The sequence below is a fragment of the Diceros bicornis genome, chromosome 31 (assembly GCF_020826845.1).
Source record: "Diceros bicornis minor isolate mBicDic1 chromosome 31, mDicBic1.mat.cur, whole genome shotgun sequence".
In the NCBI taxonomy this organism is placed as follows: domain Eukaryota; kingdom Metazoa; phylum Chordata; class Mammalia; order Perissodactyla; family Rhinocerotidae; genus Diceros; species Diceros bicornis.
Genome location: NC_080770.1, coordinates 1376924 through 1403352, shown reverse-complemented (window position 1 = coordinate 1403352; position 26429 = coordinate 1376924). Strand labels below are relative to the sequence as shown.

General features: G+C 56.3%; 1 protein-coding gene across 1 annotated transcript in view; it reads left to right on the top strand.

Moving 5' to 3' along the window:
• The window catches only part of PHRF1 (PHD and ring finger domains 1), a 32404-nt gene that overhangs the window by 3350 nt on the left and 2625 nt on the right, over positions 1–26429 (top strand). Inside the window, 13 exon segments of the mRNA XM_058526120.1 lie at positions 424–539; positions 1241–1348; positions 5366–5577; positions 8242–8325; positions 10073–10191; positions 14935–15032; positions 15342–15517; positions 16684–16813; positions 20084–20202; positions 21890–22071; positions 22763–22882; positions 23585–23739; positions 24462–26428. Of these exon segments, the coding sequence (XP_058382103.1) occupies positions 446–539; positions 1241–1348; positions 5366–5577; positions 8242–8325; positions 10073–10191; positions 14935–15032; positions 15342–15517; positions 16684–16813; positions 20084–20202; positions 21890–22071; positions 22763–22882; positions 23585–23739; positions 24462–26428 (3564 nt within the window). The 5' untranslated portion in view covers positions 424–445.

The following is a 26429-nucleotide window of genomic DNA, read 5'->3' as shown; positions in this document are numbered from 1 at the left end:
AGAGGGCTTGCTTGTCACTTAGGCCCTTCTGGTGACCACCCGCTGTTGAAAGCCCTGCTTTGCCTCAGCTTGTGATAAGCAGTTTCATTTGTGTGTGGCCTTGGGATTGCTTGGGTGCGTTGAGGTGTCTGAGGTGCCCAATGAGCAAAAACGTCAGCAGTTTGAGACTTAGATCACTTCCTTGTGAACTGAGCTCTGTGAATGTAGCTCTGTAGGTGGGAGTCAGCGTGTTTTCTCGTGTGTATGCACAGCTTTGTGGTTGGGGTTTCTTTGTATGTATTACATCTCACTGCTCAGCCTCCTTGTCCTACAGATGGACACGTCACCAGGGATGTGATGTGTAGAGAGTGACTGTCACTCTTTCAGAGGGGAAGCTTTGCAGGCTGGGACAGTTGGGAATTACTTGACTCTGGTTTCTTTCAGAGGTGAACTCCAATGTCCGGCAATGGATGACGACAGCCTGGATGAGCTTGTGGACCAAAGCCCAGGGCCGGATGGGCACCCGGGACTCAGCCCTGCTGCCCTGGCCAGTGATGCTGGTGAGCCGACCCCCTATCCCTTCCACCCCGAGCTGTGGAGTGAGTGTTCATGCTTGCCCTCTCAGGAGCATCAGGCTCCTCCTGTTCGCTTGGTTGTTGGCTCTTGGAAAAGCTGAGGTCCCTTTTGGGGGCTGTCTCCATGTATTGATTTTCAACTTTCAATCTTTTTTTTTTTTTTTTTTTGTGAGGAAGATTAGCCTTGGGCTAACATCTGTTGCCAGTCCTCTTTCTTGCTGAGAAAGAGTGGCCCTAGGCTAACATCTGTGCCCGTCCTCCTCCACTTTACTTGTGGGATGCTGCCACAGCATGGCTTGATGAGCGGTGCACAGGTCTGCGCCCAGGATCCAAACCCACGAATCCTGGGCCGCCGAAGCAGAGTGCGTGAACCCAAACACTACACCGCCGGGCTGGCCCCGAACTTTCAATCTTTTAAAAAAAAATTATTCTTTGCTTTTAAATTGCAGAAGTACATCCTTTTGTCTTATTTTTAACGCAAGCAATACCAATGTAAATAGAGTGAAAGGATGCTGCTTTTCCCTACCCCCGTCCCCACGGCCCCACCTACCACCCCTGCTGTTGCACGGAACCCCTTTGGCAGGTGCCTTCTGAACACCTCTGTGTGTCTGCGAACCAGCCCTCACTCTTTGCTTCCGCGGCTCTGACGCTGCCCTGGGCCTGTGTTTTCACCCCTATCGGTCTAGAAAACAGCAGTGACGGCAACAGTGAGGGCTCCGAGGATGACACGGGCAGTGAGCACAGTGACGGCACCGATGGAGAAGACGAGGAGGGGGACCTGGAAGACAGATCTGGTGAGATCACGCACGTTTGAGCAGCTTCTTTGTATCTCCTATCTCTGTGACAGGGACAGCTTTTTTATAAAATGTCCTTAGTGAACTTGTGGCCCGCTGAGGGTTGGAAAAGTTGGAGAGAAAGCTTTGCACAGCGGGTCTCATCCAACAGTCCCCTGCAGTGAGTCCTCACCTTCAGACAGCTCGATGGCTCGCTTTTGTTGTAACTTTTCCTTTCAGAGTTCAGTTGACGACGCAATTCGATAGGTCTCTTCTGTGGTGACACAGGAGATTAAAATGTCTAAAAGCGTGGAGCAACACGAACTGAGGTGTTTCCAGACTGGACTTTCTGGCAGAAGGAGCAGAGGGTGTTGGCGACCCCCTGCCCCCACACCTCCCAGGTCCGGGGCAGGTTGGGCATGACCCAGGGTTTGCTGTGGCCGGGACCACCTGACCAGGACTCTTGGCAGGCAGCTAGCCAGCTCCATCCTGTGGCTCGTTCTCGCTCTTCTGACCAGAACCCCTGAGAGAACTGCAAATGCATGACGTGCCTTTAATAAGAAATCCCCAGCACGTTTGCATTGGTTAACACCGTGCCCTTCAACTTTGTGCAGGGAATGTTACTTTAAAGGGCAGGTGATGCTGCCTGAGGGCCTTGCTGCTCCGAGTGCGCTTGCACTGCCTCCTTCCCCGTCCCTTCTGGCCACCCTGGCTGGTGCGAGGCCTGCAAGGTCCCTGGGCTGGACCACCTTGTCCCAGCCCAGCTGTGGTCACCTTCCTCAGAGGGAGGGTGCACTTGCCCTCTGCTGATAGGGTGCTGACTTTGGAAGTTTGGGTCATCACTGCTTTCCTTCTGACGTACTCGTGAAGTCAGCAGATGCGTGGTCCTAAAGCATCTACCATGATCTGTTTGTCACAGTCTTTCAAGCTCTGTGGTTACCAGCATTAGAATGTTCCAGAATCATGTTTGGGATGGTGCTCATGAAGGAACGAGATTGACATGGCATGAGTCAGTGTGAGTTTGCAGCTTTGTGTGTGTTGGAAATGTATTCTTCCAGAGTTGGATTTTGAGTTCTGAGCAGGAACGTGAGGTTCTGTCTTGAGTTTGCAGGTCACGAATGTGGCTCTTCTGCTGTTTCCCAAGATTGAGCTGGGCGTTAGGCTTCCCTGCACTTGCCGTTGACAGGGCTGAAGGCAGGGGACGTCGGATCATGTCAATTCCGTCCCTTGAGCAAAGGTTGGAGGCCTGTTGGATGCCACAGAATCTGGGCTCAGGGTTGGAGGGAGGGTAGACCCGGCTCAGCCGGCAAAGATAGTGGCATAAGGAAGCAGTTATGGTTCAGGGTAATAGATGCCAAGAATGGGTGCATGGTGGGGGTTGCAGGAAGGGGAAGGGCTCTGTGGACCTGGGGTGGTGAGGAGAAGCCTCCAGAGAAAGACACATCTAAGCTGCGATGTGAAGGACAGGAGGAGTTAGCCAGGCAGTGGTGGATGTGGGGCTGGGGTAGAGTGCCAAGAAGGGACGGTTGGCACACAGCCAAGTGCCCGGGAGGGAAGGAGGTATCAGCACATGGCCCACAGGTGGTGAGGGGGCGCCGCATGAAGGGAGGATGCCGCAGGGCGTTCATCATGGCTGGCGGGTGTGTAAACTTCCTGGACACTCCCAGCACCAGTCTTTGAAATGTGACAAGGTGGTTGTGTCTCTTTTGTCATTAGTGCCAACAGATCGATTCTGACTCCAGTGCCCCTGTGGACAGCAGAGCAGAACTCTGCCCGGTGTTTTGGCCCATCCTCTCACCTTCCGGCGCTCTGTCAGACAGGGCTCCGCTGCTGTTCACAGGGTTTTCATGGCCAATTTTTTTCAGAACTGGGTGGCCAAATCCTTCTTCCCAGTCTGTCTAGGCTGAAAGCTCCACTGAAACTTGTCCACCGTGGGTGACCCTGCTGGTATGTGATATACTGGTGGCTTAGCTTTCAGCATCACAGCAACACGCAACCGCCATAGTGTGACAGCAACACACGGGTGGTGTGATTCCCTGACGGGGAAATAAACCTTGGCCGCAGCAGTGAGAGCACCGAGTCTTAACTACTGACCCCCCGGCGCTGGCCTGGCGTTGGCTGGAGGGCAGTGAGTTAGGTGTGGGGGAGGGAGGTCTCTGGGGCATTGCTGCATCCCGACAGGCCTGGTGCCTCCAAGTTCCCCTTCCCACAGCAGCTCTCTCCACTCATCCTGTTGCTTTTCTGCTCTGGTGTTTATTCCTGAAAATCGCTTGCTTATATTGCTCTTCGCCGAGTTTCAGACTTTAGGTGCCACCTGCTGTCCCCGAGCTCTCCAAGCAGTGTGCACGCACGTTCCGCAGGTAACTCGCTCACGCCCGGTCTGCTTGGTGTGCAGCCCTTCCCTTCTCAGCCTTGTCTTAACGCCAGGCCCTCGTTCACTCCCATCTCCTTCCAGTGTGGTCATCGTGGGATCTGTGCCCTTGTTGGAGACCCTGCCCTCATCTACACTGGGGTTTCCAGGCCCACCGCCAGCTGCCATGCCAGGCTGGCACCCTCATCTGTACCTTCCTCCGTTTGGCCCCTCGTCTAGGCCTATCTCCAGCAGCCCCTGAGAGGGTGGGGGAGGTGGGTGGCTCAGGGCCTTGTGTACCTGCCTTCGTCTTTATCCACCCCCGCTGTTGGTACTCACTGTCCCTCAGAGATTTCAGAGGCGTTGCTCTGTGGGCAGAGGCACTGCACAGGAGTTGGGTGGCCCTCAGATGGCCAGTTGTCTGCCTTCCCTTCAGTTCCTGAGCCTTCTGGAATTCCATAGGAAGAATCAGATCATCCGGCCTCTACCTGCGTCTGCCCCCGTGGCCCTTAGCAAAGCAGGAAAGCTGAACAAAGTTAGTTATCATTCAGCTTCCCACTTGCCATCTTCCAGAATTCTGTGGACACCAGTTTCATTGGTTTCTGTCGCTGTGTAACAAATTACCACAAACATAGCAGCTTAGAACAGCAGGCTTGTTATCTCAGTGTTTCCGTGGGTCAGCAGTCCAGGTACAGGCTGCTGGTCCTCTGCTCAGGTCTCACCCGGCTGCTCCTGCAAGGTCCCTGCTTGTTGGCAGAGTTCGGATCCTTGCGGGTGTAGGGCTGAAGCCCTGTTTTCTCACTGGCTGTCGGGCAGGGACCATCCTCTGCTCCTAGAGGCTCCCCTCTGCCAGGAGTTCACGTCAGCTGTTTGCTGTCTTCCACACCAGCAGGAGTGCATCTCTCTGCCTTCCTCTCTGCAGCCAGCCAGAGACAGCTGTGCTTCTGAGGAGCGCGCCTGGTTAGGCGGAGCTGGCCCAATAATTTCCCTTTGCCGTGTACCAGGGTCGCAGGTGGTAGCCGTCATCGACACCGGTCCTGCCACACCTCTTGTCTGCCTGTCGCGTCCACATGAATGTGAATCTTTGTTGCAGTGGAGTTTGGGAGGGAGAGAGACTCAGTGCACGGGGTTGACTCCACCATGTTGCACTGAAAGTGTCTACTGATTTTCCCGCTGGTCAAGCCCCAGCCTCCAAACCTCTCAGAAACAGATGAGAACTGTTGTGGCCAAATTGCCTGGTTAGGAATCTACATCCCAAAAGAAAGGAAAATAAGAGACCTATAAGGGAGGCCTTTCTGAAGGCAGATGGTTTGTTAACACCGCGTTGTGAGAAGGGTGTTGGGAGCGTGTGTGCCATCTGGAGGCCGCCTTACTCAGTGGGGCTTCAGCTGTTCACCCCAGTGTCTGAGATGTGGGCTGGCCCGTGGGGCTGCCCTGCCTCCTGAGGGTTCTGATTCTGCTCCAGGGCAGGGGCTTGAGCTGGTGTGGCTGCTCAACCAGTGTCACGTCCCCTCAGCTTGGAAGCAGCTTCAGGTGAGGTGCTGGTGACAGTCACGGCTGGTGGGGCTGTGGCAGAGGGATGTGTCCCTTGAGTGTGGGGTTTGGGAGCTCGCTTTCCTGAGTGCAGCTGCTCTTGCTCGCTTCTAGTGCTGCCATTCACAGAGTTACAATGTTTCCTCTTTCCCAAGGTTCTGAAGATTCTGAAGACGACGACCACATGGAAACATTAGTGGCAGTAGCGGATACTCAGGGGAAGCTAGAAGCCAAAGGCGCCTTTAATTCTGATGACGATTCCGAGAGCTGCCCGATTTGTCTCAATGCTTTCAGGGACCAGGCCGTGGGGACTCCTGAGAACTGTGCCCACTACTTCTGCCTGGACTGTATCGTGGAATGGTCCAAGGTGAGGCGGCTTCTCTTTGGGCTTCTTCCTCCCTTCCAGGTGGCCCCTTTCTGTTTAAAGTGATGCAACCTGTGGCCGGCCTCTTGGTGGGTCTGGGTCTCTGCTCTACTGCAGAAGGTGGTACCGCAGGGTCGAGTCCTGGCTTGGTCTTTGCTTTGTTCCTCACCTTGAGCTCTCGGGGTTGTCGGTGAAGCTCCCTGTGGGGAATGTGCTCGTGGAGCACTGGACGAGGAGGCAGGAGGGGGGTGGTTATTCATGGGCCAGTGTCCCCCGGGGGCCTGGCTGCAGAAATCTTGAATGGCCTAGGGTGATGTGTGGGCAGCGGAGTCAGCCTGGGTGCCCGTGTGCGGTGGCCCTGCACAGTGGGATCATCTCATGGGCACAGAGAAAGCATGAGTCATTCAGTGCTGAGTCATGATAACTGGCAATAAAAAGGACCGCCCTGAAAACCGATGAAGGAATTCACCAGAAACATGCAGGATGTTTCATGAACTGTAGAAGCAGTACTCCCTTCCTACTTTTTCACTCTTGGTTGTGAAGAATTGCAAAGAAGTAGAATAATGCAGGGAGGAGTGATGCGGACCGCCGTGCTCATCACTGTCTCCAAGGCCCGTTAGCTCCGCCTGTCTCATTCTCTCTCATCCCACCCAGCTGTCACTTCACGCGTGGAGCCTGTGAAGCTGACAGATCCCCAGCCTGTTATCTCCCCCGGCGAGGTTAATAGTAACAGTCCAGCCTCTGACACCCGCCCTGCCTGCCTCCGGTTTCCCAGGCGGCTCAGAAGCATCCTGTTTGGTGAGCTTGTTTGAACCAGCGTCGTCCACGTGGCTGCGTGGCTGCTGACTGCTGGCTCATCGTGGTGTCATTTGAGGCATTTCTCTGCCTCTGATACTTCCTGTTTCTGTTCTGTAGTGGTAGATCTACAGCCCAGATTAGATTCAGGTTTAGATTTTTTGGGCAAGCGAAGCCTTCCTTTAAACTGAGGAACACAACACAGTATTTGCTGTTTATTTTCTAGTTGATATTATACTGGATTAATAGAAGGAGAAAATAAAGGCATAGGTGTTAGGTAGAAAAAGGCTTTATTTGCAAATGGTGTTTATTAATATAGGTATTTTACAAATGAACTGTTGGGATGTTAAGTTCGGGAAGATTCCTGGATACAAGGTTAACAAAGATTAAAAATCATAGTGTGTTTAGAAATAAGTCATAAAAAGATGTGTAAGACATTTAAAGAGCTTTTCTAAAACATCTGAGACCAAATGAAGAAAGACCACTCTCTGAAAGGGAAGTCTCATTCCAGAGAGATTGGCAGTGGCGATGCAGGTTTACCAAAATCCTACCTGCAGTGTTCAGGGCACTTGATGGATTGTGAAATTCATACAGGAGAGAGAGAAGATACGAGAATTGCCAAGCGAATTTGGAAAAGGGGAGAAATCTCAAGTGTGGCAGGGGCCTAAAGAGACAGGTGCACACTGGGAGAGGGGGCTCTTCTGTGAACATGTGTGTGAGGCAGATAAAAAGTGGGCCCAGTTCACCACACACACATGCTGCCATGTGGATTCAAGATGGGAAGTGAGAGAGTGATACTTTGAAACCTCAGAAGAAAATTCGGGTGACTGTCAGAGGGTAGGGAAGGACTCTTAACTAGGCGCATGGACAGTCGAAGAAGGGAGGGTTTACAGGTGGGCTGTGAGCGCAGGCTTCGTCAGGGAGGAGGCACTGCTGCCACCAGAAGACCCAGGTGGAAGGCTGAGCTCACTGAGTGCGGGGGAATGGGAAATGCCAGCCTTCTCTGATGGTGGGGCTAACACATCCAACCACAGGTTAGTGCGCTGTTACCCCATGAGCAGCAGGAGGAAAGCCCATCCGCCCACATTCGTCCCCGGATGTGCACAGCAGCTCCACTTCAGCCCAAACTGAAACAGCCGTGAATGGATAGCCCTGGAGGACCTACCTGGTGGTGAAGAGCACTGTGTACAGCCAGAGCCCTGGCCTGAGCTGGGAAGCCCAGGGAAGCAGAGCAGGGCTAGACAGGAAGGGGAGGGGGTTTAGGGGCGTGGGTGGTCGCTACCTGGGATATAAGTGTGTCAGAACTCATTGAAATACACAGGTAGGATGAGTGCATCTTACTGTATACAGTAGATCCGATAAAGACGACTTAAAACTAAGAACTTACGTGTCAAAACTCTGTTAATAAAGGTGAGAAGAAAGCATTTGCAACCGCCGTCGGACAAGTATCCACACCATGTAAAGAAATCCTCAAAACTTACTAAGAAATGTCAAGCAGTCTCCTGGAAAAATGGACGAAGGATGTGAACAGAGGGCCATGGAGGAGGGGCCCAGCTGGCCAGCGACCCAGCTGTCCGTCTCCCTACTTGGTTTCTCTCAGCACTCCCCATTAACGGGCCTGTGCATGTCCACGTGCCCAGCTTCTCACCTCCTCCCCCAGGAGAGCAGCTCCCCAAAGCAGGTTCCTGTCCCATCTCTTCTCTGCTGTGTTCCCAGCAGCCGAGCACAGGGCCTGGCACACACGGGCGTTCAGTAAATACTTGATTTTCGCGTGAGGGGTTTTTGACTTCTAAGTGGATTCTTTACTGCGAGTGTGGTATTAATAGTGAAAGGGATTCTACAGGACTCTGATACAATCTTTATTTCTTACAGAATGCCAATTCCTGTCCTGTCGATCGGACTATATTTAAATGTATTTGTGTTCGAGCTCAGTTTGGTGGTAAAATCTTGAAGAAGGTAAGTGTAGAGGAGCCCCCCCACCAGTGCTGTGTTTCTTGCATTGGTCCCTGTCTCGTGGGAAAACATGCTTGCAGGAGTTGATTTACTTTCCTAAAGTGAGAGAGTGTTGGGCACATGCTTTTTAGAAATCTGCTACAGTGGCATTTGCAGGCGTGAGCATGGAACCTGTTCCTGGAGGTGCTGCCCTGCCCGCCTGGCCCTGTGGGTTCTGGGTGGGAAGGCAGGTGGGGAATCGAGAGGTGGTACAGGTGAGGGCTGTCTCTCAGACTTCCTGTCTTCTCTCCCACACGCCTTTTCTACATCTCAGAGCCTCTCTCTTGAGCCACTGGGCGTTAGGGAAGCTCTGGGTGGAGCCTGGACCTGGGAGAGGAGACTGGTTCTCCTGGGACCAGATTTCTGCGAGTCCTTGGCAGGATCGTTTGCCATGAGGGCTAAGGATGAAGAGGGGTTTTCCTCTGCTCTTAAGTGCTTGCTCTTCATGTCTGCTGTTGAGAGACTTGAAAGGCCTCCACACGTCTTCTGTGGTGGAGGAGTAGCATTAGAAGACTCGTGGAGACACGCCTTCAGTCTTCTAAAGACTCAGAAGGCAGGCCTCCGAGTGTCTTGTAGCCGTAGGGCTGCTTTTTATTTTCAATGACACAGAGCCCTAGCTGCGGGTACTCTGGCTCTCTGTATGAAATTCCTCCTGGACTGGCCTCCTCGCGCTGTGCTGGTCTGTGCTGGAGCTGGCCGCTCAGGTTCTGCTGGCTCAGGCCTCCTGCCGCCTCCTGTCCTGCTCTCTGCGTCCTCCCCTAGAGCCCGGGCCTGGGCAGCCAAAGGCCATGGGGCGTGTTGGCAGTCTCCACGATGGCAGTCTTCATTAAGTAAATTACCTGGAGAGTCTGCCTGCTGAGTGTGTGGGTCCTGAGCTCCTCTCCGTGTGCAGGGAGATGCAGGACCCGAGAGTCCCGGTGACACACGAGCTAGTCCAGCTGGAGGAACAGATCTGAGAATGGCTCCAGGGCCAGCACAGAGTGGGGGTTGGCAGGAGGACCCTGGGTCCCCGCGGGCAGTAGAATAAAGGCAGAGAGCAAGGCTGGGGCATGTCACCTGCAGTGGGGTGCTGAGAAAGTGAAGAGCAGAGGCTGTGTTCCCCGGGGTGGGGGTGGGGAGTCAGCAGGAAACAAGGGTTGCGGTGGAGGTGGTGGCTCACTTGAAGAGGGTGTGTCCACGGACCCTGCATAATCACAGCCTGATTACTTATGCCCCCGAGAATACCTGTAAGCTGGGGGGTTCTTTATAGCTGTGACTGTCAAGGGGCAGCAGCAGAGTCAAGTGTCATTTTTCAGAGTCATGTTTCCGTGTCTTTGCTTGATTATATGACGGTTTTCGGGAAGTTAAAGGCCTGTGACTTGAACCTGCTTCCCTGTCTCCGCACTCGGGCTCTGTCTCGTGCGTGTTGCGCGGGGTGTGTGGCGCGGGCCGCCTGCCAGCCTTGGTGCCCCGGGTGCTCACTCTGGTCCCATGGATCATACTTTGTTTTCTGTTGCATTGTTGTTCTCTCTCAGTTAACTACCCTAAAATGGTCAGAAAACGTAAAAATCACTGTATGCATGTTAACTCAGGATCTCTGGGCCTGTGGAGCCCGTATCGATCTTAAGAAGCTGAGTGATCTGCTCTGGATCAGCTGCAAATCGTGATGTAAATTGGCCCTGGGATCTGGGTGTCATTTGCTGTGTGATCAGCAATGCTCCTCTGTCTGCAGATTCCGGTGGAGAATGCTCGAGCGGGAGAGGACGAAGAGGAAGACCCGACCTTCTGCGAGGTGTGCGGGAGGAGTGACCGGGAGGACCGCCTGCTCCTCTGCGACGGCTGTGACGCTGGGTGAGCATGGGGCCCCTGCTGGCCCGTCCACGGGTGGCACTCCTTCCTGGAGCTTGAGAGGCGGATGGAGGCGGTGTCCCCTGACCTGTGGGAAGTCAGTCTGAACTGCTGAGCCCAGCCTCTGAGACTGGGTTTCTAATGACCCCGTTAGAGGCAAGTCCTGCAGGCCTCTGTTCCACGCTCGTGCCCACGGCTGTGCACCACTGTGCTTAGTGACACGAGGGCCCCACACCCAGTGGTGCGCCCTCCTGTCCCCAGTGTGCTGGCTCTGTCATGTCGAGGTTGGCAGCCAGCAGGCACCACAGGCTCTTTTTCCTATCGCCATTTAGACACTCTGCCTGGGCCGCCCCGTGGCTTAGCAGTTAAGTGCGCGCGCTCCGCTACTGGCGGCCCGGGTTCAGATCCTGGGCGCGTGCTAACGCACCGCTTCTCCGGCCATGCTGAGGCCGTGTCCCACATACAGCAACTGGAAGGATGTGCAACTATGACATACAACCATCTACTGGGGCTTTGGGGAAAAAAAAAAAGGAGGAGGATTGGCAATAGATGTTAGCTCAGAGCCGGTCTTCCACAGCAAAAAGAGGAGGATTAGCATGGATGTTAGCGCAGGGCTCATCTTCCTCACAAAAATAAATAAATAAATAAATAGATACTCCGCCTGTTCCCTCCCCAGAATATTCTGAGCTCCTTACAGAGATGCACGAAGTACATCAAGACAAAAAGAAGAAGGACGAGGAAAACACGAGGAATTGAGTTGTGGGGCTGGCCCGCAGGCCTAGGGGCCAGGGGCGGGGAGGGAGGCGGGCGTCACATGCTGGACCCGCCCCCTCTGCAAGGCCAGGGCACCGGTAGGAGGAGGGGCCTGTGACTGCGTCCCCTGCTGCTTGTCTCCCTGGAACCTGCTTCCCAGCCACACTGCTGGTGACTGCTGGATCCGGTGAGCCCCGGCTCCGGGAGCCTCGTATTGTCCACTGTCACAGCGTCATCTCCTGGTTTCAGTCAGGCCCACCTCCGTGGTGGGTTCACTGTACGTCTGGAGGGTTTTCCTGCTGTAAAACTGTGGTGAGAGGATTAGGGAAACCTTCCTCTTGGGACATACACCCTGAAAGGTAGTGAAAGAATTCAGTGAGCCTGGTAGATCTGGAACTTTCTCTTGGGCAAAAAGGAGCAGTTTCGAGGGCTGGGCTGTGAAGCAGCAAGAGGTGGGAAGGCGCGACCCTGGTGGCTGGGCGCTGGCCCTGGAGGACAGGTGCCCGTGGAGGCACTTGAGTTTGCTCCAGTGCACTGTCCCCTGCCTTGACTTGGCCCTCGACCACCTCACTCACCGGTCACCTCCCACACCATGGGTCACTCGCTCACTCCCCTGGCTGCGTGTTTGCAGTTGGCGTTTATCTTCCTATGACTCTCTTTCATCAGTCCACCCTCCGCAGAGCCCATGGAAAGGAGTCCTGACTGCCTGCTCTGATTCAGGGGCCTTAGCAGCGTCTCCCACCTCCCTCTCCAGCCCCCACCCCCTGGGCTTGCACAGTCAGGACGTCTTGTCCTCCCTCCTTTCTCACAAGTTTTAGTTTGCACCCACGTCTTGTGACAATTTACTGAATGCTCGACCTTGGCCATCTTGGCCTCTCGGTATTCCTAGAAGTTGCTGTGTCTACAACTGATTGTCCCCTTAGCGTGCGTTGTCGCTGTGAGTCTGGAGGGCAGGAGTGGTGCCTTGGGTGTCCCCAGGCCTGTGAGTCCAGTGCTCTGCGCTTGCCACCGCTGTGTTTAGTGACTGAGTGTCAGCAGGAAGCTGAGTACAGTCTCATGGGCACATGGGGCCGAGAGGACACAGGGCTTAGTACTCAGTGCTGCGTACATGCAAAACCTGTCCTTCCCTGTCATTACGGCTGCTCTGGGCATGTGAAGGAAGGGCTGGAACAGCTGGATGCTGCAAGAGAGGCCATGAGTGGTGGGAAGGAGAGTCCTGGTCCCCACCCCAGTGTGGCCCTTGTCACTGGCCCTGCCTTCGCTGCCCCTCCCCTCCCGAACTCGTGTGCCTTCTTGTGGCCTCTGGGGTGGCTGTGAGCCACGGGAGGCTGTCGGAGCTCTTACTCACAAAGCCTCGTGTTTTCCTTAAACTTTTTTTCTTTTCTTTTCTTTTTTGTGAGGAAGATCAGCCCTGAGCTAACATACATGCTAATCCTCCTCTTTTTGCTGAGGGAGACCGCCTCTGAGCTAACATCTATTGCCAATCCTCCTCCTTTCCCTGCCCCCCATAAGCCCCAATGGATAGTTGTGTGTCATAGTTGCACATCCTTCTAGTTGCTGTATGTGGGACGCGGCCTCAGCATGGCCGGACCAGAGGTGCGTCGGTGCATGCCCGGGATCCGAACCCCCGAACCCCCGAACCCGGGCCGCCAGTAGCGGAGTGCACGCACTTAACTGCTAAGCCACGGGGCCGGCCCTCCTTAAACTTTTAAATTGAGCCTACAATTCTCTTCTTTTGTGTGTGAGGAAGACTGGCCCTGAGCTAACGTCTGTGCCCATCTTCCTCTATTTTATATGTGGGATGCCTCCACAGCATGGCTTGACGAGCAGCGTGTAGGTCTGCATCCAGGATCTGAACCTGCTAACCCCAGGCCGCTAAAGCAGAGCATGCAAACTTAACCACTATGCCACCAGGCCAGCCCAAGCCTACAATTCTTACAATTCTGTTAATTCTTTGCATCAGGATCTGTTTTTAATTCTATTAACTTTTAACAGTGACCCTTGAGGACTTTTATAAATTCATTAAATTCTTTTTACTATTGTAAAATACATTTGAAAATATATTGATTTTCTTTTCACATGCTTGAATTATTTAACAGATAAAACAACCCAAGTACGTAAAAATCCTGATGGATCTAAAACATTAAAACTAATAAATATAGTGATTCTTCTACCCATCCTCACACTGTTAATATTTGCAGTCTGCTAAATTTTCTTACAATTAGCTCATTCAACTTAAAAATCACAAGTCTAAAGTTACTTCATTACTCTTTTTAAAGTGGAATCACAAGGCTGTCTGTAGATGTGAATATGTCAGATTCTTTCACTATTGCATGAAATAAAATATAGATCATTTCTGATTTTTTTTTTTTTTTAATTTAGAATCTAATTTAAAGGTGTTTATTCACTCAGGAGAGAGCTCGGGACCTCACCGTGCCGCATAGCTGGGGCCGTCCCCGTTCTGGGCAGGCTGAACCCTGGCAGAGTGGCGCACTGAACCCAAGCACTGTGGGCCCTGTCCTGGTGGCGGTCACACAGCTCTCCCATGTTTGAGTCCACAGCCAGTCTCCTCCTGGAGTGACTTGCAGTGGATGCAGGCTGGCTGAACTGGGCGCCTGTCATGCCACCGGTGGCCTCTGCTGGCGGCCCTGGAGCTTGGTGAGGGGAACATCAGTTGAGCCACGTTGGCTCCTTGGAATGCTTTGTGAGAAGTGACCACTCGGCTCTTGACTTGGTTCCTGACACCACGTAGGGAGGACTTGCTCAGGGTTGGGATCTCCGTGAGCTTCTGGCGTGCTCCCAGTACTTGGCGCTGGCCTAGACTTGCTGGGTTGCATTCCAGGAGGAGTCGCCTCCCCCGCCTCTGTCCCCCTGGTTCTCGTGAGGTCCCAGCGAGGAGGTCATGGAGGGAGGGTTCTTCCTGTCGGTCTGTGTCTCACAGGTCCTCACAGGATTCAGCGCTGGATGTAGCACGTGGTTATTCAGCTGATTTAGCTGGGTCTGGGGTCTTTAGGGAGTTAGCGTGGTGTCCACGTTGGGTTTTGCCTGGCTCAGGGCTATGGTCTTGGATGAAGTTTGGAGAATCCTGGCACAGACAGCCCACGCCCGCAGCGGCTCCTCCCAGACTTTCCTGGAAGACTGGGTAGAAGCCACTGGAAGATAAAGTACGTCACGCCATTTCTGCTTCCCTGCAGCAAACGCCTTTCACTCTCATCAGCTCCTCAGGGTAGATTGTGAGGTGTGGGTGCCAGCGCCTGCACTGCTGGGCACTCGGAGTGCTGGCTGGCGGGGGGCGGCGGGAGGTTATCAGAGACTACCACCCCGGTGCTGGTGGGCACACAGCACCTGCCCCAGTTGGAAGGACGGAGCCACCCTGGGTCGCACTGCCACGTTCTTATTCACTCCCTCCACGTGGTTGTCTCCTGTGGAGAATCTGGGGACCGAGAGGGCCCCCTTTGGAGGGCGGACACCCATAGCATGCGATGGAGGTCTGTCCACTCGGGGTGCCGGCAGGAAGGACTGCGGGAAAGGTAGAGACGAGCGTTCTGAGTTTGAAGCACGCGGACCTCTGAGCAGGCTGGTGTCCGCCGTGTCCACCAGGTGGGGTGGCAGAGCCCGAGGGGCTGGCAGGTTGGGGTCTGGCAGAGGCTCTTCTTGACTGCAGGTGGCACCTTCTCACTGTGTCCTCACTGGCTCTCCTCTCACTGGGAGAGGGAGCTTGTGCCCCCCCCCCACTTCCAGGGACACCGGTCCTGGATCAGGGCCCCATCTTCATGACCTCATTGGACCCTAATCGCCCCCCAAAGGCCCCGTCCCCACGTGCAGTTGCTTTGGGGGTTAGGGCTTCAGCATATGGCTTTGAGGGGACACAGTTAAGTCCACAGCAGGGTGCAGTGCAGTCTTGGGTGCCTTTGGATGCCTGCTTTGAGGTTCGCTGGGTTGCGACGGTGAGGCTGGGGACGCTCGTTTGACCGGCACCGCCGTGTCCCGTAGGTACCACATGGAATGTTTGGAGCCCCCTCTCCAGGAGGTGCCGGTGAACGAGTGGTTCTGCCCAGAGTGTGCTGCCCCTGGAGCTGCCCCTGCCACAGGTACGCCTTGCCTCCCTCTCACGCCGAGCCCAGACCCTTCTCGGCATCTCGGCATTGGGTCCACAGGCCCAGAGGAGGGCTGGGGGCGGGACTTAGTGTCTCCTGGGGAGAACTTCTAGGGCTTTCCTTCAGGGGGTCGGCTTTCCGTTGCGCTGCTGGGTGGGAGCTGGAGGAGCATGGCTGTTTGCAGCTGTATGTGGGGTCAGTAGATTTGGGGCTTCCGGCCCTGAGGGTCCAGGCTCCAGGGGCCCCCTGCGTCCTGTCCCTCAGAGGGCGTGCACATCAGCCCCGGATTTTCTTTCTTCCAAGACGCAGGTCTTGTGAGTCAGGAGGAGGTCTCTTTGCTCTTGGCCGATGTGGTGCCCACCACCAGCCGGCTTCGGCCGCGCGCAGGGAGGACCCGGGCCATTGCCAGGACACGGCAGAGTGAGAGAGTCCGAGAGACCGTGAACCGGAACCGGATTTCCACTGCCAGGAGGATCCAGGTAGGTGTGTTCCACACTGTGGCTGCCCACAGTGCCGCAGGGCAGCTCTTGGCTCGGCCCCTCAGGTGGCTGCACCCTGTACTGCTGCTCCTCAGCTGCCTGATTGCTCAGGGCAGTGGGCGTGTAGGAGGGTGCAGTCAGCAGTGCAGGGTCTGTGGCTCATGGCCCTCGGCCTGTCAGGGGCGCAGGTGGTGTGTCTGGGGTGCTGCTTCCTAGCCCACGAGCAGGCAGCGATGCTGAGCAGGCCTGAGGCATCAGGAGCAGAGCTCTGGTCCCAAGGGTGCCAGGCAGTGGGGCCTGACCTGTGGAGGGGCCGAGGTGTGGTTGGTGACCTTGTCTTCCCCTACGTCAGCGCCCCGTCCCTGGAGGTCACACGGCACAGCAGCTCCTGGTGCCTCAGTGTTAGATGTACATCCACATGTGTTTCCTGCAGGGGGGCTGTGCGGTGAGGGGCAGCGGGCGTTGCTTTCCTAAAGTCAGGGTGTTTGTCTGTGGGAAACCTAATACTGAACTGAGAATGAGTTGAGAAGACTTTGTGGGGACCTTCGGCTCCGGTACCCCCATCACAAACGCCACTCCCACCACCTGTGTTCTCAAAGTGGACGCCTCCGCCCAGCATCCCCCACGTCCTTTGGCTGCTCTTTCCTGCCCGTATCTTGAGTCAACTCCTCTCTGATCCAGACACCCTTCCCTTTCCCTGCCTCCCATTTGCCGTGGGCTGTGCGGCTCTGCTCAGCGCCCCTCGGCCCTGGGCTGTGCAACTCCTTCCACTCATGCACTTGGGGCTCCGTTGGCTCCTTGCAGCCTGCCTGGCCCTCCTCATCCTCCGTTCTGGCCCTGAACTTGTTTCTCAAGAGGCCTTCCCAGACCCCACTATCCACCCAGGCGCGTCTTCCAGGCCCAACTGCCCTTGGGAAGCACTCAGCGGTTTGTCTGCTGGAAGCAAGAAGGTAATGCCAGCTGGGCCTGCTGCGGCCAGGCTGAGGGCATCCAGCTTCTAGAGTTGGCTTGGCAGGAGTGTGCTCAGGGCTCCCTTGAGGGGTCTGAGGTGGTGTCAGCCTCCCGACTGCCACCCTGCCCAGGGGTCCTCCCTGGGGAAAGTGTGGTGTGTGAGAGAACCTGGAGGGCAGCAGCCCTGCAGACCGGTGCTGTCCTTTGCTGTGTAGCATGTCCCAAGGTACCTCATGTCTTCTGTGCTGGACGAGACCATTGAAGCCGTCGCCGCTGGTCTGAGCACTGCCGTGTATGAGCGCCCCCTGACGCCTCGAGCTCCCACCAAACGGAGGAGGAAAACAGGTACGCCTGGGCGTGGTGGCTTGGGCTGTGTCCCTGACGGCAGCAGCTGCGCCCCGGAGGGCAGCGGCTGGTCAGTTCAGCCTCTGCAGCCTCATTTTCTCGGGTGGCCACAGTACCACATGGACGCCCCTCCCAGCCAGGTGGGTCTGGTCTGGTCTGTCCCTGTAAATACCCCATGAGCAGTGCAGTCTGTGCAACCACCCCGTCTGCATGTGCATCAGGGTGACACTTGCCACCCCAAGTCATTGAGGAATGTTCTGGAGGACTTGGTGGAGGAACTGCCTGGTTTCTTCTCCTGATGCGACAGCGCGCCTGTGTCACCTGAGCTGAGCTCCTCCGTGTAGGGATAGTTGAAATGACGACTCAGAGTCTTCGCTGATTAGTCAGGTTTCCCAGTCCTGCTCTGTATTAGTCTCAGTGACCCTATCCCGGTAAGTTCCGTTCCTCCCGGGGGACGGATAGGTGTCTCCTGGGGAGGGCACGTCTTGTTCCTCACCACGCCTCCGTCCCGCTGGCACAGTGCTGAGCACTTCTAGCTCCGGGTTCCGTCTCTCTGCCTTAGTTAGCTTTCTACTCTGAGGAGGAGCTTTCCCTCTCCCCTTGGTTATTCATTTAAATCAGAGTAGACTTACGGACTCCTGTTTCGTTCAGTGGGTTCTGATCTGTGGTCTTTTAAAAACCAGCGTTATTGAGATACACATACAGTACAGTGAGTGCCTCGGCCCCACGTGGCTCACCCTTCCAGCCAGCGCCCCCGGGTCACCCCGGCATTCTTGTTATCACTGGATGTATGTTAGTTTTGCCTCTTCACGAACTTCGTGTAACAAGACCTTTGTAACGTTCCGAGAGTGTGTGCTGGCTGGTCGCTCAGCACAGTGATTTTGGAGTCGATGAGGTTGTGTGTGTCTGTGGTTAACTTCTGTTTATTGTTGAGGAGTATCCGGTGGCCTGAATACACCGTGGTTGGTTTGTTTATGCGGTGGGCGTCTAGTTGTGTTCTCCGGGGGGCTGTGAGGAGAGAAGATGCTGTGCGCGTCCTGGTGCAAGTCTTTCTGCAGGCAGGTGTTGCCGTTCCTCCTGGGGGAGCAGAGAGGAGTGGACTGGTTGCCTCACGGGTGAACGTGCGTGGGTGGCTGTGTGCCGACTTACACTCTGCTTAGCAACATCAGAGCTATAGTTGCCCCACCTTCTCGCCAGTGCTCGGAAGAGTCGGGCGTGTGTCCTCACCACACCCATGGGCACAGAGCAGTCTCACGGGCGTGGGTCTCTTCAGCAGGTCCTGCTGGTATCTTCCCCCCAATGGTGCTGTGACAGCTTTGTTGCTTCTGGATTTGCTGCAGGTTGGCAGGCCTGTCTTCATGTGGCTCACTCGGGCCCCTGTAGGGAGCTCTTGCCCTCCCTGTGAGAGCTGGAACTTAGAGACCAGGTCTGAGCTCGGCGAGGCTCCCCGGCCGGTGGCTGGCATTGTTCTAGCCCTTTTTAGTGGACAGAAATAGGAAATGTATCATAAGGTCATACCAATTCTTGAATTAAAATTCAGGATTAGAGGAGTTTTACGTCTTGTGTCTTACACGTGTGTCTCCTTTTCTCACGTCAGAAACCCCACCTCTCAGTGCTGACACTGCATTGCTCATTTGGCTCATCCCACTGCACGGAGACAGTCTCAGAATAGAAACCCCAGACGGCTGCCAGTGCTGTGGTTAGAGCTGGGCGTGCGGATGTTCCCCCTCGTCCCTAACGCATATCCCACTAAGGGTGTGACACGCAGAAAAGGTCCCTGTCGTTTGGTTACGCCACATTGACTTCATTTTGCTTTGCTAGTGAATTTTTTGCACTTGATCCAGACTTATGTCAAACCTGTGGAATTGTGGGGAGACATGGATAGTGAGCCCACTTAGCCAGCCATCACTGGCTCTGGCCCTCCTGGCCACTTCTGCCTCGTCTCTGCCCCCACTTCCTCCTCCCGTATCATTTTGAAGCAAGAGCTTCAATATTTGCAGTATATCTAAAAGAGGGAGTCTTTCTTCTTAATTTAACCACAGTACTGTTGTCATGCCTGAGAAAATGAAGAGTAATTCCTTGATACCATGAAATAGGCAGTCACTGATGAAAGTTCTAATTGTGTCATAAACGTGATAGAATTCTAAAAACTAGTTTATTTGAATCCAGAGGCAAACAAGATCCATGTTGCGCTGGTGGCTGTTGTGCTTGTTAAGTGTCTGTGTCCTCTTGGTTGTGGAAGAAGCCAGGCCTTCTGTCCTGAAGCATCCCTCCCAGTCCGGTTTGCCCCCCGCACCGTGGGTAGCCGGCCGCCGGCCTTGGCCCTCTGCAGCCTGGTAGCTGGGGCTTGGAGGCTGTGCAGGCTCAGGGGTTGTGGTTTGTTTGCTTTAGTGTCTGCATGCTGCCTGGGGGGAGGTGTATTTCAGAGCTCAGGGCTCAGCTCCCTGAGCTCACTGAGGAGGGTCAGGAGAGGCTCATGCTGCACCAGCTGCTTCCCGGGCGTGTGGTTTTTATGCACAAAGCCAACTGATAAAGCCTCGGCCTGTTCCCTTTATCTGCCGGTTCTGTGGACCATGGAGTTGCTTAGCAGCATCCTTCAGTGGACATCAGTTAGGTTTTTAGCATTCTTGTGAACTCAGGGATTTAGATGTATTTGATGTGTCTTAGCTGCATACATCACGAGGCCAGCCCCTGCGGTCTGCCCTGGATCCCCCTTCCTCCGTGCGGGGCTTCCTGTGGATTTCCAGGGGATGTTGGAACCTCATAGGATGCCTGGAGCTGCTTTCCACTGAGCCCGGAGCAGCACCCCCAGGATGACTGAGGGCAGGGCTGACACTGGCCCTTCTGCAGTTTCCTCTTTGGGATACGTTTTACTGGGAATGTCCAGTGAAGTCCTTCGTTTTCAGGTCTCCTGGGCGCATTCTCTGTGGTTAGACCACCAAGTGGGTCCAGCGCTCGGTCGTCATTCCATTTTACTCTCCGTCATCACAGTTTGTTCTGATTTAATTTTGTTTCGTAATTACTTGAAGTACTTAGTGGTTCTAAAAGTCAGATCTGCTAATCAAAGTAGATTCCACAGTCCCCGCTCCTTGCTGCCTTCCCTCACCCTCCTCCACAGGAAGTACTGTTTTTTAAGTTATGGTTTAGTTTTCCATTTAAAAACCCCAAGCCGGTGTGTACAGTTGTCCATGTGCCACGTCCCGGAGGGGGACGCCCAGGGCGGGGCCTCTGCACGCAGTGCAGCACTGCCTCTCCGTGTCCTCTTTGTAGGAAGACGGAGGAAAGCATCGGGGAGAAAGAAGACCCCACCGACAAGCAAGAGGAACTCTGGCACAAGGTCTAAGAAACGCCGGGGCCGCGTGAGGAGGAGGACGGGCAAGAAGAGAAAGGTATCATCTAGGGGTGGCAAGCACTCTGCGCTTTGATCCCCCTGTGGAGTTACATAGTGGGGTCACAGAAACAGCCTGTCTTCTGTATCTACTTAGAGATTCACTGATAAAAATGAACACTTCTGGAGCCAGCCCTGATGGCTTAGTGTTAAGTTTGGCACGTTCCGCTTTGGCGGCCCGGGTTCGGTTCCCGGACATGGAGCCACACCGGCCATCTGTCAGTAGCCATCCTGTGGCAGCGGCTCATATATAAGAACCAAAAGAACTTACCACTATAGACAACTGTGTACTGGGGCTTTTGGGAGTGGGAAGGAGGAAAAAAAAAAAAGAAGGTTGGCGACAGATGTTAGCTTAGGATGAATCTTCCCTTGCAAAAAAAGAAAAAAAAAAGGAAACCCAGGAGGAGAAGCAGGAAAAAAACCGAACACTTCTGCAGCATGAATCGAAGATGGACTGGGACGTTTTCCAAGACCCTTGGAGCCAGGCGTCCTGAGGGGTTGTGCGCACTCCTGGAGCCCCGGGGGGGCGGCCCTGTGGGGCGCAGAGGAGCAGGCAGGCCAGAGGCTGTGGAGGGGCCAGGCCGTGGCCAGCAGCCTGTCAGGGAGGCAGGTGGATGGTATCTGGAGTACAGGAGCCACATGGGGCGAGCTGAGAGAGAACTGCGGGCAGAGGCCCCCAGGGCAGAGCGTCTCTCCTGGAGTGTGCCGCGGGGCGTGCAGGCAGAGCCAAGCCTGGCCAAGGTGACTCGAGAGGGATGTGTGTGGACAATGCCCGCTTCAGGCCATTCCCCATCCTGAGGTGCCCCCCTCACTGGGCTCTCAGAGTGCCCTCCTTCGTGTCTGAGCGGCCTGCGTTGTGTGGCCCTTTTCTGAAGTGCCTTATCTTCCCTCCAGCTGCTGGGCTGGGCAGTTAGAGCGTTTCAATGCATAAAATAGAAGGCGCTGAATGCACCCACTGCTCAGGGGTTTGCTGTGTCTTTACGTGAGTTTATACTCCAGGTTGTTATTGTTGCGGAGTTAATGTAAATTCACGTAGTATGTGATTATGTAAAACTCTATTTTAGTAAGTGCGGTATGTGAACCTGTGGTCTGTTGTTCATTCAGACGCAGTTCGTGAAGGGAGCAGGAGCCAAAGCTGTGAGCTCTCTCGGGCGCTGGCGGAACAGGGACCTGCCTTCCCGCCCCCCGGCCCGGCGCAGCCCTCACATCCAAGCCTGGGGCCTGGCCGCGGGTCGGTGGCTCCTCTGCCAGCGTGCTCCTGAGCTGGGCCCCAGCGTTCCGGGAGCCCCGCCCGAGCCAAGGGGGGCTGTGCTGGGAGTGGCTCTGTCCCCTGACGCCTACTCCCTGAGCAGTGGTAAAATCAGCCGTCACCTCAGTCATCAGTTGGTGCTTTGTTTCCCTGGGCAAGAGTGAGTGCTCAGAACAAATCCCCCTGCCGACAGCTCTGCGGGAACGTTCTGAGGTGGATCTGTGGTGTGTGGGTCATGAGTGTCCTGGGTGTGTGCTCGCTCTGTGGTTCAGTTAAACCTTTACAACGTTGTGGTTAATATATGCGAGGCCCTTTTTCTTTAGTTTAGCATTTACTCAGCCTGGTGTTGGATGTTGCTAAGTGATACTTGAAATGGTGTTTTCTAGAACCTTTAGATGTCAGTCTTATTGATCGCTTGCTTTTTGTTACTTCGGTTCAGAATGAAGTCACAGCTCGTTCTCGCATTGCGCGGACGCTGGGCCTCCGGAGGCCAACCCGCGGAGCCTGCATCCCGTCCGTGTACAAGCCCGCAGACCCCTCTCTGGGGCTGATGCGTGCAGACATCGGAGCAGCCTCTCTCTCTCTGTTTGGAGACCCCTATGAGCTGGACCCCTTTGACAGGTGACTGCAGGGGGAGTGGTCCTGCAGGGGCACTATCTGCAGAGTTGAGGAGCTAGGGGTCACCTCCTTTCTTTCTTTTTTTTTTTTTTTTTTGTAATTTTTATTTATTTATTTATTTTTCCCCCAAAGCCCCAGTAGATAGTTGCATGTCATAGCTGCACATTCTTCTAGTTGCTGTATGTGGGACGCGGCCTCAGCATGGCCGGAGAAGCAGTGCATCGGGATGCGCCCAGGATCCGAACCCGGGCCCCCAGCAGCAGAGCGCACACACTTAACCGCTAAGCCAGGGGGCGGGCCCATCTCCCTTCTTTCTTAATGTGGGCATGGCACCCCCATGGGCGGCGTGGGTAAGCCTCTGATTCCAAGTTTGTAAAATGAGGGTAATGATTCCTGCCCCAGAGTCATTCTCAGATGGTGAGGTGGTGCCCAAAGAGAACTCTGCATCCTCGGCCCCTAACCTAGAGGAAGGCCTGTTTGCACGTCTGTCCCCGCCCCCCCATCCCTACTGAGAGGCTCGGGCAGCCACCAACACGAAGCCACCGCCCGGGTCTTGTGTTGAGTCATGAAAGCTGCCACGTGGGGCAGTGCGTAGCCTGTCTATGCTAGATGCTGTTGAGGGGGCCTGGGGATGTCTCCCTGGGCCTCAGGGCGTGGGGTCACCTGTTCCCTTTGGCCTCTGTCCTCCCTCCAGCAATGAAGAGCTGTCTGCAGACCCAGCTTCCCCTCTGAGTGCCAAGAGGAGGATCCTGTCCCGGTCAGCTGTGCGGTCTCATCAGCCTGTGGCCAGGCCCGTCTCCATGGGGCTCTCCAGGTGTGTCCTGGGAGGGACAGGACGGCGGGGGACAGTGGTCCCGGGGTGGGGCCACGCGTCTGCAGGGACCAGCCAGGCTCCATATTGGCCGGTGCTGTGCCACTCACGCACCTGTGGCCTCTCTTTGTGGCCCCTCCTGTGGCTCTTCGATGAGGAAGTGCTGCAGCCCATCCTGAGTCAAGGGCATAGGGATGAAGCTGCAGGCCACGGCCTGCCTAAGGGTGAGCTGCAGTGTGGAGCCACAGCTCCTCGAGGCTGCCTCTGTGTGCCTACCTCGGCTGCAGAGCCCACCAGCAGAGAGCCAAGCTGCTGTTCGGCACGGCCACCCCTTGGCTGGATCTTTTCTTCTGTTTGACTCCACACACACAAAAAAAGAATTAACCAAACCAACAAAACTAGTAAAGATACTCATCTGCCAGCTCATGCGTGTCGGTGGCATTTGGGGACAGAAGCCTCAGATGATGTCAACCCCTAGACACTGTTGTCCTTCAATCAGACCTGCCGGGTGGGTCTCCCTTCTTCCCTCGGGGGGCCCAGCAGACGGCCTCTTCTCAGCACGGGAGCCAAGACCTGGGGGCCCCTGGGGCACAGTGGGGGCACCGGGGGCCCCTGCCTGCCACCAGGTTCTGGGGGCGCCTGGCTGAGCGCCTCGGGTGTGGGGAGACAGCAGTGGCGGGGCCCACCGTGGATCTGTGCCTGCAGGAGGGGCGTTCCTGCCATGGAGCCCGAGCCCGAAGTGGACGAGGCGCCCGTCCCCGACCTGCTGGGGAGCATCCTGTCAGGCCAGAGCCTGCTGATGATGAACGGCGCCGACATCGTCATCCATCGGGACGGCTCCCTCAGTGCCAAGAGGGCAGGTGAGGAGCGTCCGCACGCCCGCCGTCCCCACTGTCTGGGGCAGCGCTGCCCTCCCTTCCCGCGCGCTGGCAAGTAGGAACAGCCATGGGACTCGGAGTTCGCTCCTGAGTGGCGAGTGAGAGAGCTGCCACTAAGCGGGTCTTCCACTCACAGAAGTGGCAGCTGGGGGGGACAGTTTTCTCAGCTGCTTTTCTCCATTAATTTCTCATCCCTTTCTGAGCAGAGAGTATGACTGGTAACTTAGGTGGTGGTGGGGTTTCCAGCAGTCCGCAGACCCTCCTTAGCCGTAGTGGAGCTGGCGTGTCTTCTCTCAGGCCTGGAACCAGCCTCCATGGAGCGCCCCACAGATCTGGGCCTGGTGGGGTTTTGGGGCTGAGGTGGGTCCAGCCGTAGAGGATAGGGCAGGTCAGGCAGGGACAAGGTACTGTGAGGTCAGGCTGCACCTCCTCCCCACCCCTGTGTGTCTGTGACCGGCACGGGCACCTTCTCAGCACCAGTGGTGGAACCGTAAAGCAGAAGGGAAGGTGTCTGCGACGCAATAGCGAGCCGCAAGCCTGTCCCAGGGCGGCTTTGGGCCGGAGAGAGTCCCGCTCAAGGCGCCACTGAGAGGAATTGAAAATGCTCGGTTTAAGAGAAAGTCGTTTGCTAAAGATTAACTGGCTCACTGCCCGCTTTAGGGGAGGGCGTGGGGACTGATGCCGTTTGTGTCTTTGCCTTTTAGCGCCCAGTTCTGTTCAGCGGAACTCAGTTGGTCCATCCAGAGAGGGAGAAGGCCCTGGGTCTGGGGACCACCTGCAGCCTGGTGCACCACGCTCAGGAAGGGGGCTGCAGAGCGTGGGGTCGCACTGTCAGGGCAGGCCTGCCCCACGCCCCGGCCCGGCCCTGGCCCCGGCCACCGCCTCCTCTGTTCCTGCGCTCACGTCGGGGACGGCTGTGAGACTGGCCTCCTCAGGGACCTCTCGGTCGGGTCATGCTCAAAGCTTGTCGAACATCACGAGGCCTGGCTTCAGACAGAGCGACAGCCCCCGGCTGAGTGGTGCTGGCGGGCACGCTCTGCCGCTCAGATTCGTGTCCTCTAAGGTCTCAGATCGTAGCTCTGATTCACAGGCCCAGAGTGCCGTGCTAGGACAGGCCCCAAAACCAGCTCCCCGGAGAACTGACATCTCCCAGCTACCCAGGATACCAAAGATCAAGCGAGATGATGGCAGCAGCAGACGGGTGGATGCGGCCCCTGCCGGTGGGCAGTGTGTTGAGATCCCCAGCTCCTGCATCAGCCGGCTGACTGGCAGGGAGGGCCCTGGGCAGCCCGGCCATGGTGCCCGGGCAGAGGGTGAGCCCAGCAGCAGGGGCCCACAGGAGCCCGGCACGCACTCAGGGGGCAGCTCCCAGGCCCCGACCCCACTGGGACCCTCGAGGGGCAAGGGTGTTGGCTCGACCTTTGAGAGCTTCAGGATCAATATTCCTGGGAACATGGCGCATTCCAGCAGACTCTCCAACCCCGGCTTCTGTAACACCTTCCGGCCTGTCGACAGTAAGGTGCAGAGGAAGGAGAACCCCTCGCCCCTCTTCTCCATCAGGAAGGCGAAGCAGCTCAAGAACGAGATCTACGACCCCTTTGATCCTACGGGCTCTGATTCCAGTTCTGTGGGCAGTAGCCCTGAGCGCCTCGGCTCTGGTCTCCTGCCCTCCGAGATCACGCGCACCATCTCCATCGACAGCCCCAAGGCCCCGCCGCAGCAGACTGTGCGCTGCGTCACCTCCTACACTGTGGAAACCGCCTTTGGGCCGGAGCCCGAGCCTTCTCGGGGCCTTTCCTCAGGCCTGCTCAAGCTCCGGGGTGAGGGGACCGCCGAGGGGACCTCTGACATGGAGCATGAGGGGCTGGGCAAGGAGGAGCCCGCCCAGGGCCAAGGCCTGGCCGCCCAGGCGCCGAGACCCTCCCCACTGGAGCCCTGGGAGGAGGAGGATCCGCCCCACAGCACCTTTTTTGGCTCTGAGGAGCGGACAGTGACCTGCGTGATGGTGGCAGAGCCGGACGTCCCACCCAGCCCAGATGCCCTGCAGACAACCACCCACAGGATCGTGGAGCTGCGGTCCCCGTCCCGCTCCCGCTCCACATCCAGCTCCCGCGGCAGGAAGAGAGCCGAGAGGAAGCCGGCCGCTGCTAGGGAGCACAGGAGGACGCGCTCAGGCTCCCGCTCCGGCTCCCACTCCGGGGACAGGAGCTCGCGGTCAGTGTCGCCACCGGTGGGTGAGGACCACGCCAAGAGGCACCGGTCCAAAGCCAGGAGCCGCAGGTCTTCCAGCGACGGCTCCAGCAGCCACGAGCGAGCCAAGCGGAGAAAGGCCAAAGACAAGAGCGGGGCGAGGCGGAGGGCTGCCTGGGGCCGCAGCCGGCGCAGGTCCCGCTCCCGCTCGGGCAGCCCTGGCAGCTCCTCCCATGAACGCCACGAGAGCAGGAGGAAGAAGAGGAGGAGGTCGGGGTCCAGGTCTTGGGGGAGGGAGTGCTCGCCCCCCAGCAGCCTGGAGAGAGCCCGGAGGCACCGGCACCTGAGGGAGAGGAGCCACGAGCGGCCCCGAGACAGGCGGGGCTCCCACGAGAGGAGGAAGCGCAGGTCCAGGTCCCCGAGCGTGGAGCACAGGTCCCGGGAGCACCGGCGGTCTCATTCCCGTGAGAAGCGGCCACGGC